This window comes from Chionomys nivalis, chromosome 20 (assembly GCF_950005125.1).
Source record: "Chionomys nivalis chromosome 20, mChiNiv1.1, whole genome shotgun sequence".
In the NCBI taxonomy this organism is placed as follows: Eukaryota; Metazoa; Chordata; class Mammalia; order Rodentia; family Cricetidae; genus Chionomys; species Chionomys nivalis.
This window is the reverse complement of record NC_080105.1, coordinates 24,384,107-24,397,060: the sequence shown is the minus strand read 5'-3', so window position 1 is coordinate 24,397,060 and position 12,954 is coordinate 24,384,107. Positions and strand designations below refer to the sequence as shown.

Sequence of the window (12,954 nt, the reverse complement as noted above, 5' to 3'; positions counted from 1 at the left end):
TCTTTATTCAAAATGCTTTATTGAATACTGGCCTTTGCTGACAGGTCATAATATACACAATATAAAAATGTGTGAGCCCGAATATAAAAAAAAAAAAAAATCTCTCAACATATTGCAAATGAAACCAACTTATACTTAAAGCTCTGTCTAAGGTTTAAGTTCCTCAGACATTCCAATGGGTACAGAGATACCGGAACTCAGTGTACAGTTCACTTCCTAAACTTTAAAAAGTTTCCAAAGGTCCGGAGCAACCACTGCTACAGATTCAACGTCCAGACCGAAGCCCCGCCCCTTGACGTTAAGCGTCCCACTCCCGCCCCCACCCACGCACAGTTTGTCTGTTGTCATAGAAACTTAGACAGTGCCATGGCTGCCGCCGGCCAGACTGAGGAGTGTTTACCACTGCCGGCGGCAGCCCCATCCAAGCCAGCCTCACCGGCTTTACCGCCAGCGGTTCCCGCCCGAAAGAAGACTAAGAAATGTCTGGTGTATCCGCACCCCCCGAGGAGCTCCCGCCTGTCGCGTTCGGTCCTGCGCTGGCTCCAGGGGCTGGATCTCAGCTTCTTCCCTAGGAACATCACCAGGTGCGGAAGCCAGCCAGGCCCCAGAGAAGGGCTGCGGTCTCAGCCTCCCTCGGACACCTGCAGCGCTTGGCCACTCTAGTCTGGCTTTTGCTCCTAATGGAAACACCCTCCCCGCTTGCCCACTCATCCCACAAGGCATGCACATCACAAAAGGATGCTCAAGAAAAACGTGAAACATTTTTTTCATTGATTTTATTCCACTGATCATTCCATTGTTGACTTTGACTTAGGCTAATATGGAAGGCTTTGGTGATAACTACAAAAGCCAAGGGCTCTTTGTATTAGTAAGAAGAATTAGTTTACTCTCCTTTAGAAATAGCGTCTTGTTTGAGAGTTACCTGAGATTTAAAAAGCCTCTTTTTACCAGAAACTACACTGAATGTAACTACTGGCCGTTACTATGGAATGTGAACAAAAGTCCGTAAAAATGAAGACCATGGTTCTTTTGCAAATAACTCTAGTTTACTAATTTCAATAGTGGATTTTTCAAACAAACACCCGTGGAAATCTCAATGAGCATTTGAATTACTAGGAAATATTGTTAAAGCGAATAATTTGGATTCATTAAAAAAAAAGTCGTAGACAATAATTTTAACAAACTGCTTTCCCAATGAGAGTCCTCAAAAAAATGAACCAATACAAGTTTTTCTAGATGTTTCGTCATTATCAAGTATTAGACAGCCATTAATTACAAAATTATGTAAATTATATTAACTATACTTTTTCTTTTCCTTATTGTTATGCATTAGGGATTTTTCAAATGGCTACCTAGTTGCAGAGATATTTTGTATATATTACCCCTGGGACCTTAGATTATCATCCTTTGAAAACGGAACCTCCTTAAAAGTCAAGTTGGATAACTGGGCACAAATAGAGAAGGTAAATTAATAAATTACCAACAGTTTACTGTGAAGGTTGTTTTAGAAAATTGCATTCTTTACACTGTTGATATCTGTGTGTGAGGAAAAACAGAAAGGCCAGAGTGCATTGTCTAGGAAACAACCGAAGTTTGTCACATTCCAATTGTTTACATTACAAAATTATAAATGACCTGTGAAATTTAACATATATCAATTAGTGTGGTACATAATAGTGACTTTCATGAAAAACAATAATGAATGTTGGTAATCAACCAAAAAATTAGTTCAAAGGGGAAGAGGGTTGATTACAGTAAATTCATAGCACTTGGGTATTATTCTAGAACTTCTGATGACGAAGTATTTTCTTTCTGTTATTGAAGTTTCTAGCAAAGAAAAAATTTAAACTACCTAAAGAACTAATCCATGGAACAATTCACTGTAAAGCCGGGGTGCCCGAAATAATGATCCAGGAGGTGTACACTTTACTAACACATCGAGAGTAAGTAGTTTGAGAATTTCTAACTATATAATTGAGTGTCAATGTGTCATGATATAAGGCTCATTGGTAAGACATGGGGTGCCAACAATATTTTCTTTCTTATTTCCAGAATTAAATGTGTCCAGGATGACTACGCCAATTTCACAGACTATAGTTACCAAATGCGTTTGCCGCTCGTTCCCAGGTCTACAGTTTCAAAGTTTATTAAGGATAACATTAGGTTATCAGAGTTACTGAGCAATCCTAATATGCTCAGCAATGAACTCAAGATAGAATTCCTCTTCCTTTTACAAATGTTGCAAAGAAAATTAAGCAGAAAATTGAACCCAGGTAAGCTTTCCCTAGAGACAGGTGAGTTCTAAAATCAGCAGGGCTATTCTTCAGCTTCGATGAGAGAAAAATTTTAATGAGTTCTTATCACTGGAGTGGATTCTTTCTCAATCCATTCCTTTCTGTGGAAGCAAAAGTTACATAAGGATAGATGTCCCATTTTTAGAAACGTTTGTCTGTCTATTAACAAAACGTCTGTGGGAAATAAGTTCACCTACCAACCATAACTCAAGAGAGCAGGAACATTTGACTCAAGCCATCCTTACATTTTGGGGAAGAACTAAGATTATGATTCAGTCTCAATGCTGTGTGTGAGAATTCGGTCAGAGATATTTTCTCCATAGTAGAGTTGTTGGTATGTGGATGGAAGGGCAGCTTTCCAAAGGCTCACCAAAAAAGATTGTTAAGTCACCTTGAGTTCTTGCCATACAGCCCATCAGTTGTCCCAGGCAGGTGACAAAGTAAGTGATAGTGGTGTTCTATCCGGTCACTGTCTTTGTTTTCTGGCCTCTGGTTTTATCTTTCTCATATCTATATCTTATCCACTGCCTAGATTTCACACATAGAAAACTGATAATTTCCGTAGCAAGCTAACTCTTCAGTAAATATGTACGTCATTAGGATGTTTCTTCCCTTTGGACAATATTTACTGAAGGAAAGAGCCATTTTCTCTCCTGTCTCTGGAAGGTGGAAGGGCTGCAGCATGAATGCTTCTCCACATTTGGGCTATTTGTATACCCCCCCCCCCCATATGAGAACGGTTTGCCTTTTGTCTTCCCTTACTATGTTCATTTTTAAAACTCCTATATTGTTTCTCTTTCATGAGCTGCTATGACCTCTGAATCTGCTCAATTTTTTGTGAGCAAAGAAAATATTAATAATTTTGCAGGATTTTATATTTAAGATGTGTGTGTCTTAAACATTACAATTTTGCTGCAAAATGTATTGCACACCATGTATATAATACATGAACAGTTTGAGAAGCTGCAGATCATGGCAAACAGTTGTGCATCTTTATGCAGCTTAAGAAATGGAATATTATTAACCCCTTCTTCCTACTTGTGCCAATAATTTCCTAGATTAAAATAAAGTTAAGCTATATATACTACAATGTTATTCTCAGTTTTAGCCACACACATACACACTTGTGTTTGCATGTTGTGTATGAGTTTTATTAGTGATTGAATCAAGGGCCTCATGCATGCTAGGCAGGTTCTCTACTATTTAGTTATATCTCCCCTACACACACTTTTTTTTCCAGACAGGGTTTCTCTGTGTCACAGACGACCTGGCTGTCCTGTAACTTGCTTTTTAAATCAGGATGGCCTTGTATCCACAGAAATCTGCCTGCTCCCCTGCTCCTGTCTCCCAAGTGATAGGATCAAAGGCCTGGTTCACCATGTCCAGCTATATCTCCATGTTTTATATTCTTTTTAAATTGGGCTTCTTTAATTTTACTTATTTTTATTGCTTTTGTTGTTTTGCAAAAAAATTGTCTTTTTTATTTTATTGAAAATAGTTTGTTTTCAAATGATGTATTCTGATTAGAGTTTTCTCTCCCCGAACTCCTCCCCATCTTCCCTCTCACTTTATGAAAGGGAAAGTTATTTTCATACAATATATTCTGATTACAGTTTTGTCCTCATTTCTTCCTGGATTATCCTCACTCTTCCAACTTCACACTTTCTCTTTCTCTCTCTCTCTCTTAAAAAAACAGACAAATAAAAAGATAAATAAATAAAGTAACCTAAAAAAAAGAAAAACTAAGAACAGAAGAAACACACACAACAGAGTCACAAACAAAACCCTTATCAATACATCTAAACTTCTGTTGATTCTACTGGGCTTTGTAATGTGCAGAACACATCTTTGAGAAGTATATTTATCACATTATATTGCAGAGAGTCTTTTGTCTAACCAACGCTTGGAATTTATAATAGGAAATAGACAACAGACGAATCAGGCGGGCTATCACATGAGCTCTTATAGGCAAATATCTTTAAGTAGAAAAAAAGGCAGCAATGGGAGAGATTGCTGCCCGGGGAACATAGGAAGTATGAGAAACCATGCGGCCCAGTGTCTAGGACAAACCAAACCAAACCAAACCAAAACAACTATGTCTGGATGATGGGTAGGGAAGGAAAAGCACTCAGACCCGCAAGTGCAAAGGCAGACTTCATGCAGAAATGAGCTTGCACTAGCAGGCCAATTCATCCCCAGAGCTTCCAGGAAGGAACACAACCGGCTCAGCTGATCCTTAAAGTTCATAACTGGAAGACTCCACACAGAGGACCTAGGCTTCCAAACTTCCAAACTGAAATTAAAATGGCTATTATAATTCAAAAATATATGCTGATGTGTTATGTTGTAAATGAAGAATAAATAAAAACTTTAGAGTTTATTCTGTGTCCCCAATATCACTTTTATGTAAAGTGATTAAGTGGAGCCTTTTGCTTTAAGATCTTAATTCAGCTCTGTTTTCTTTGAGGAGTGGCTTATTTTAGCCCCACTTTTGGAATGGTTTATTGTCTTTTCCCTAACTTATATGTCCGTTCACATTCCACCTCCTGTGTCTATTCTTCTGAGTTCTCTTTCACTTAGTCGCCCGCCTCAACATCCAGACTGTCTGAACAACTATCACTTAATAAGTAAGTGTTGATATATCTCAGAGCCCCTAATTTTGCTCTGATATAAAGTGTCTTACTGAGTGGACCTAGGTTATTTGTTTCATATCAACTCTCATTGTTAGATCATCAGTGTTGCCTATAGTCATCTCTGTATTCAGATCTATCATCATGGTTTAAACTTTATCTTGTTTCTGTAGCATCTTTTTTTTTCTTTTCTGTTGGTCTGAATTGTTATCAATTTTGAAAACTTCAAATTTCCACACTTTAATGCTACATTAGAAATTTTAACATGTACTTTATTGTGTTCTAAAATTAATGTCTGCACCATCTCCCTTAGGCTATAAGAAACTTGGACTACAGAGACAAAGTTCTGCCATCTCCATATTTCACTTAAACCTTTTGTCTATTATTTTACTAGTTACATTTTGTGGTTGCTGTTCTGCGTTTGCTGCTTATTTTGTTTTAGCTTTTGGAAAGTGTCACTTGGGCTATCATAGAACTCACTCGGTGGCCCAAGGTGGTCTGAAAACCATGATCCTTCTGCTTTAGCTTCCAGGTGTTCCGATTTTAGGCACGACACTCTACAACCCAGTCAGGTTACTTTTAAAGCAACCAGACATTACTGAATGTTTTATTTCAATTAAAGATCACTTTTGCTCTTTATTTTGTTTCTTTTGAACATAGCTTTATATGGCTATGGTCACTTTTCTCATTCTTTAAACAATGCTCCGTCTCCTATGGTGATTTGTATTTTTCAATTTTATTGATTTGTTTGGTTGTTGTTGTTGCTGTTGCGTGTATGTGTGTGTGTGTGTGTGTAGGTGTGTGCGTATGTGGTGTGTGCGAGCACCCTTGCCACAGCACACATGGTCCTAGAACAACTCTGGAATTAGCTCTCCCACCTTTACCTTTTATCCTGCTGGGCCATTTCACTGGGCTCATCTTGATTCTTGGTACTTTTCATTATAAGAATTTTTATTGTAATCTATTCCAAAGCAGTTAGTAGAGATGTTATAGTTATGGGAATGCTGCTTGTGGGTGTTTCTTTCGCCCTCAGACAGCATGAGTGATGAGCAAATAACCTTGGTGTAAAATTAGCTACAAGGATGGAAAGGGCCTTTAAGTATAGAGGGACAACGCTCAAAATAGTATTAGTTTAAAAGAAATTTAAGAACTTTGAAAACAATTTTGTCACTAAAGTAAATACTTGTTTGCAAAATAAAAATATATGCTGTGATTTATTTACATGAATTACAGAAATAGATAAAACTAACTTACAGTGACAGTTGTCAATATCCTTGTAGGATACAATGGGCCACAGTGGAGGGCTTGGGGTACTGGCATTAAAGGATTTATTTTGAGCTGTATAATGATACCTCAAGGTGTGTCCATAGCAATAGAAGCAATTTATTAGAATGAATTAAATTTATAATCTATCTTTTTATGTAACATCTTGAATCAAGCCAACTAAAGCAGGAGGGGCCACCTGCAAGTCTCAGCGGAAAAAAAGTGTCACAAAGCCTGATGAGACCCTCTTTGTATCCCCACAACCCACATGGTAGAAGGAGAGAGACAACTCCTTCAATCCACGACACTCATGCATCACCTCACCCTTCACATATGCACTACAAGCAACAAAATAAAAAAAATTACGGGACATAAAGATACTACCTTTAAAGCAATAATTTCAAGTACAGTGACTACTTTGTTCATCAAAAATGACCAATGGGAGAAGAGTTATTAACTAATAGAATATGATAAAAACAATAATGTCCTCAATTATTAAAACCCAATGTCTTCTTTTAATAATTCTCATATGGATTTAAAAAATGACTGGTGTTTATATCTTATAGGGTGGTTTAACGTCAAACCAACTGTGGGAGAAATTACAATTGATCATCTTCCTGCACAGGGCTATGGGCACAGATATAAACGAAAGGTTTCTAAGGAAAAACCTGTGTCTGTTTTACGTAAGTTTTGTTTTTAAGTTTTAGTCTGATAAGTGGATTTTTAAAAATTGTTCCCTTAGAATTTTGGAATAAGTTAAAATGTTAGTCTGAATTTCACCCTAAAACCAGGTATTGACTTAGTGGTGTTCTGTCTCTCGACAAGATGAGTAACGTAGCCAAAGGTGGTCTTCTCCAAACCACACTATACTAATCATTTGAGTTCTCATTTATCCTCAAGTGTATCTGCCAGAAATAAGAGAAGCTTCTCTCAGAGCTCAAAACTCAGTCCCTCCATAGCTGGGGTCAAGGGATGAGCTGTATTTTCCAGAAGAAAATGACAAGAGTACACTTGTCATTGTAAACCTCATCAACACAGAAAGCATCTGAATTACAGCAAACCACAGACCATGGGATCAAGGACAGCCCATTCAGCTGTTGTGTAGCTTACCAGTTAAGAAAACATTTTTTCCCCAAATTTTTGATGGCTGGAAAAATCAAAGCAACATTTTCAGACATGAGAATATGTAATGGACTTCAAGGTTTTGTGTAGATAAACTACACAGGATGTACCACCCAGCCTGTTTTCTGCCTGGTTGTGAAATTACTCTACAGTTGCAGGGTAACTTAGTTGCCCAAGAAATTTTATGGCTCACAAATTGGAGTTGCCAGAGTTAGCTGATAAGAACCAAGGTTCTTTGTAAATTTTATGAATTTTAAAGTTATTTTCAAATTTTCTATTTTGAGACACCACCTTGTTTTATAGTCCAGGCAATACCCCTGCCTTAGTTTTCTGAATGTTGGGGTTATAGACGTTTACTGCCATATATGGCTATGGTTATTTACAGTGAATAACATATTTACTTAGTATACATTTTCACTTAAAAGACAATACTTATCTTGAATATATATTTACTAGATGTTGAAAGATGTTTCTGTTCTGCCTGGTCCCACAGCCGATCATCCCAAAGAAATACACAATGGCTTACATTAATTATAAACCGGTAGCCGGGTGGTGGTGGCGCACGCCTTTAATCCCAGCACTTGGGAGGCCGAGGCAGGCGGATCTCTGTGAGTTCGAGGCCAGCCTGGTCTACAAAGGGAGTTCCAGGACAGGCTCCAAAGCTACAGAGAAACCCTGTCTCGAAAAACCATAAATAAATAAATAAATAAATAAATAAATAAATAAATAAATAAATAAGTAAAGTGGTTGGCTTATTAGCTCAGGCTTTTTGTTAGTTATTTTTTAAATCTTAAATTAGCCCTTATTCTTGTCTGTTAGCTACCTGGCTTGGTACCTTTATTAGTGAGGCTTTCTCATCTTGCTTCCTCTGTGTCTGGGTGACAACTGCAGACTGACCATTTCCTCTTCCCAGAATTCTCCTGTTCTCCTTGCCCTGCCTCTGTTTCCTGCCTCGTTGTCCCACTTATACTTCCTGCCTGACTACTGGCCAGTGTTTTGTTAAAATACAAATGATAAATCTTTACAAAGGAAAAGACCATTGTCCCACAGCAACTAGATACTATGCATTTTATTTGACAGTTCTAAAATACTATCAAGTTCTTTATAGAGCATACTTGTTCATATTGGAATGTGTTTTTTACATGCTAAATTTTAATTGGTAGGTGGTATTCCTTGTTTCCATCAGATATGATAAAGCAATCTCAGTAGATCCATTACAAAAGAATTATGGGGGCCTTAAATATACTGATATAAATTATATATATATATGTTTTGATTCTTTTTAAAAATTCATAAATTACTATTATTTACTTTTGCTTTGTTCAATGGCCTTGTTGAACAAGTGTTTTTCAGAGCCCAGGTTGTAGGTTTTAATATCTATACATGAAACAGCTCATTAAAACCCCTTAACTCATCATCTAGCTGAGTCGTGTACAAGACTTAGTATTTTAGAATTTGACAGGTATATGACTTACGATGCTTATATGAAAAACATTTCCAGAATCTCTTCATATTCTAGGAATACATCCTGCCTTTCAACTTCTGTTGTAGAATATTATTTTAGGTTTGTTGTATTTGTTTATGCTCTAGAACATTTGTTTAACGATATAAAGATGTTGCTTTTGTTTATGTTGCATTTGTTTAAATCTGTGAAGCTGTGATTCCTTTGCCTCTCTAAAACAGCTGATTTAATAGAGAGCTGAACAGCCAATAGAGAGGCAGGAGCAAGGATAGGCGGGACTGGCAGGCACAGAATATAAGTAGAAGGAACACTAGGGAAGAGAGAGGAAGGGGCAAGATAGAACAAGGGGAGGAGGACTTAAAGGGCCATCCACCCAGCCACCCAACCTGCCATGGAGGAAGAGTGAAAGTAAGAAAAGACCCCGAGGCAAAAGGTAGTCAGGAATCTTTTGAGTTTAGAAATACTAGCTAAAAACAAATCAAGCTAAGGCTGGACATTCATAATTAATAACAAGCCTCTGTGTGTAATTTATTTGGGAGTTTGGTGGTGGGCCCACCAAAGAGTAAAGAGAAAAAAAAAGACAACATTTTGGCATTCCAATGAAAAGCGAGAGTAAAAGAAAATAAAGCAAAGTTCCATAAGCCTTTTTCTACAAGCGGGATTTGTAATAAAGGCTCCAGCTTGGTGGGACTGTCAGTAGAAACAGTATGGAATCGACCCTGGTGGGAAGACCACAGGGAGTTTGCTCCATCCTCATCTCCTTCCTTTATTTTCCTTATGGCTGTTGGATCTAATTAGGGATGGGAAATGGTCTGAGGATGGTTTCCTTCCTGTGTAAGAAAGGGAGGCAAGAAACGTACAAAATCCTGGACCTGCACGTTCACACAATGATATTCAAAGAGAGTAAATTAATTAATTAAAAGAAAAGAATTTAGAACAGGGCCTGTGTGCTGGCTATATCAACTTGTCAAAAGCTCGAGTCATCAGAGAGGAGGGATCCTAAATTGAGAACACACCTCTAGGAGACTGGGCTGTAGGCATGCCTGGAGGGCATTTTCTTTATTAGTGATTAATGTGGGAGGGCCCAGCCAGGTGGTGGTGCCATCCTTGGGCTGGAGGACCTGAGTTCTATAAGAAAGCAGGCTGAGGATGCTATGGGAAGTAAGCCAGTAAACAGCAGCCATCCATGGCCTTTGCATCAACTGCTGCCTCCATGTTCCTGCCCTGCTTGAGTTCCAGTCATTAATATTTTTGATAGTGAGCTGTTAGATAGAACTGTGAATGAAATAAACCTTGTTAAAGTCCAGAATGCTTAATTGAATTGCAGAAAGACTTTTCTGATTGTGGTTATTTAATTTGGGAAGCTCTAAAACCTCACACAGGTCTTTAGAAAAACTGACCGCCAAACTACTAGGCAAGGTATGGAGTCTAAGTCTTAGGCCAGCTTGGATTACATAGTGGGATGCTGTGTCTAAATAACTAGATAAGAAAGTAAAATGAAAGAAACAAGAAAATGAAAACAGCTTGTTCTCATTACTTCATAGAGAACTTCAAATAGAATGAATGTTTGCATTAAACATTTGAAAAAATACACTGCTGTGTAGACACTTCCTCCTTCATAGTGTTCTTTCAGCATTCCTATTAGTGACCCTCTGGATGGCCCTTTAAGATCTGTGATGCTCTTCTGTCTTCCAAATGGCTGATATATTTGAGGGAGGATACCCTCTGGATGGGATGCTGGACACACATCATTGTTCTTTACTTCTCTCAATCCTGTTCTAGTCACTTAGATTCTTGAGCCACACAAAGAATAGAGGAATGGTGTGAGTTTGATTTGAGAAATTAATATGTGAAAAGTATTTAAAATTTTTTATTCAAGTAATTTCAGGTCAGTTTTTTTTTTGCTGAAAGGATACAATGATTACTTCAAGTCAGCTTTTATGAAGTGAAAGCTAATTAATAAAAGGAGAAAGAAGTACTACACTCTAAGGACTCTGCTGTTTGTGTGTGGTCAGAATCTCACTAAATTGTAGGCTGTTCTCTGGAATACAAAATTCCATTTAGCAGTAAAACAAGTTATCATTTCAAAACTTATACTCTTTAGTTTCTATATTCATTTGCCTCAGTCTTGTGTCTCAAGGGACAACAAAGTCAGATTTCTTAATTGCCACTGGCCCATCATATTAGAACTGAATGATCTGGAGTCTGGCAGGCAGAGTGTATGACAGAGTAATGGGAGTTCTATAAACTCTGTTATGACCCATGCTAAAGCTAAGTACAAAATCATGTCTCTGTTCAGCTGCTTTCTGAAGCAATATCTAAAAATACTGAGTTATATAAAATGTACCAAAATAAACCCTGGATATTTTTAGGCACTGCTGACAATATTTGGAGGAGGTAATGCATTCATGTATTATATTATATGATTTAAATATTTTGTTCATTAAGTATAACTAGTGCTGAATATATTTGATGTATTAGAGAGATACTGATAGGGCTATAGATATTTCATAACCATGAATTAATTCTTTGTTACTTTAAATATCTCAGAAAAATCAAGCAATGATGACAGTATACATAGAGAAATTAAGGTGAAGCAAAGTGGAAAACCTTGTGAGTCTGTCACAAAACCCATGAGAAATGTGGAAGAAACAACGACGGACCCATGTGAAGTACATTTGAAGAAGTAATGTCACTAACACCTACCACAATATGAGAACATAATGAGCCAGTCGTGGAAGTATTTAATTAATAAACAAATTGGTGTCTTAGCTGTAATTGAGCTAAAAAACATTTGTCTGTTTTATGTGATACAACAAATAGCTTGTAAGTATCGTCAGAACATGCACAAACAGGTGACCCATTTGAACAAGGCCTTGGGGAACTGTGAGAGAGGCTCCAGGAAAACATGCAGAGAGCCTTTTGCCTCAGGTGCATTTTGTTCCCTGGATTGTCCTTGGATGCAATTTCATGCCTCCTGAAACAAACATTCAATTTATAAGACATGTTTATTCTTGTTGGATGTTGGACCATAGCTAGAGAACCCCATCTAGTGAAAGGATGTGCTGAGCACTATCCTCTGAATCTGGGTATGGCCTTCTGCTTCGCTTTCATGCTTTTCCAGATATAATCTATAGTATATGCCGGGCAATTGTGTTTAAAGTGGTCTGCCCTGAGAAAGTTCTGGAAAATGGTTGCTTTGTTAATATTTAGTATATGCTTATTGGCATTTATTTACATGTTTTTCTGATAATGTTTTTTTTCTGAACTCAAACAACTCAAGAAACCTTGCTTTCTTTGTTTCATTTATATATAAAGGTACGCTGAAATAAAGGTGAAATTGTCTACACCATTAGACTATATTTTACCCTAATCTTTAAGGTCCTCAAATCCCAGGTCTTGCAGACAGATCTACACAGGTCAATGAAAGTTGACAAGTAGGCGCATCAAGAAACCATTGAACACAACCAAACTCTTGGGACAAGAAATAGTAGCACCCAGCTGGGAAAGTTTATTGGGTTATATAGGGGCACTGGTGGGAGGGGGGCTCAAACACTGGAATATCCAGGTGGGTAACCATGGGAACACTGGAGATACTTCAGTTGTGGTCAGAAGCATTCATGTGCTAACTGCCATGGTCAGGAGTGTTCAAGCATGGCTGCTGTGGTCAGCAATGCTCAGGTAGCCATCAGGGGTTTTCTGAGAATACTTCACTTTTTGTTTCTCAGCAAAACCACATCTTCTAGCAAAGCTGATAGGGCCTGGGCCAGTGTTCTAAAATATTGGCATCAGCTCTACCAAGTTGGTGGCCCCATCTTGGGGACTTAGCTTTTTAGTCCTTTGGGACAAAAGTAGTTGTCTTAAGCCACTTACAGCTGAATAGAAATATTGAAAAAGGGAAGGTTTGGAATTCTGGTCCCAGGCAGGACCTTAAGCTGACAGATAGTGATAGGAGACCTGAGGAAATTTTGTCAGAATTATCTGGTCCACTGAACATGGGGTCAGCTCAATATTTCCTGAAAAAAAAAAAAGTCTGAATAGACTGGGTAATCATTACTATGAGGAGAATACAGGTGGGGGCCGAGGAGAGGCACCAGCCTAGAGGCCACAAAAGAACACGGTGAGGGGCTTGTATTGGAATCAGTCCCTGGGGCTCAGACTCTGCATGCCAGGTCCTGTAGGG

General features: G+C 38.1%; 1 protein-coding gene across 1 annotated transcript; it reads left to right on the top strand.

The window, feature by feature from the left end:
- The first annotated feature begins 366 nt into the window (after positions 1 to 366).
- On the top strand, positions 367 to 11,497 carry Spata4 (spermatogenesis associated 4). Its single transcript, XM_057752961.1, has 6 exons — positions 367 to 584; positions 1,334 to 1,463; positions 1,825 to 1,943; positions 2,053 to 2,273; positions 6,754 to 6,870; positions 11,322 to 11,497. Exons 1-6 carry the CDS (start codon positions 367 to 369, stop codon positions 11,459 to 11,461), a joined length of 945 nt encoding a protein of 314 aa, XP_057608944.1. The 3' UTR covers positions 11,462 to 11,497.
- Positions 11,498 to 12,954: the final 1,457 nt, after the last annotated feature.

Coding starts and splice junctions, on each gene's coding strand:
- Spata4 (XM_057752961.1), top strand. CDS start 367: ATGGCTGCCGCCGGCCAGACTGAGGAGTGTTTACCACTGCCGGCGGCA. Junction 585..1,333: donor TTCCCTAGGAACATCACCAG/GTGCGGAAGCCA, acceptor GTTATGCATTAG/GGATTTTTCAAATGGCTACC. Junction 1,944..2,052: donor ACTTTACTAACACATCGAGA/GTAAGTAGTTTG, acceptor TCTTATTTCCAG/AATTAAATGTGTCCAGGATG.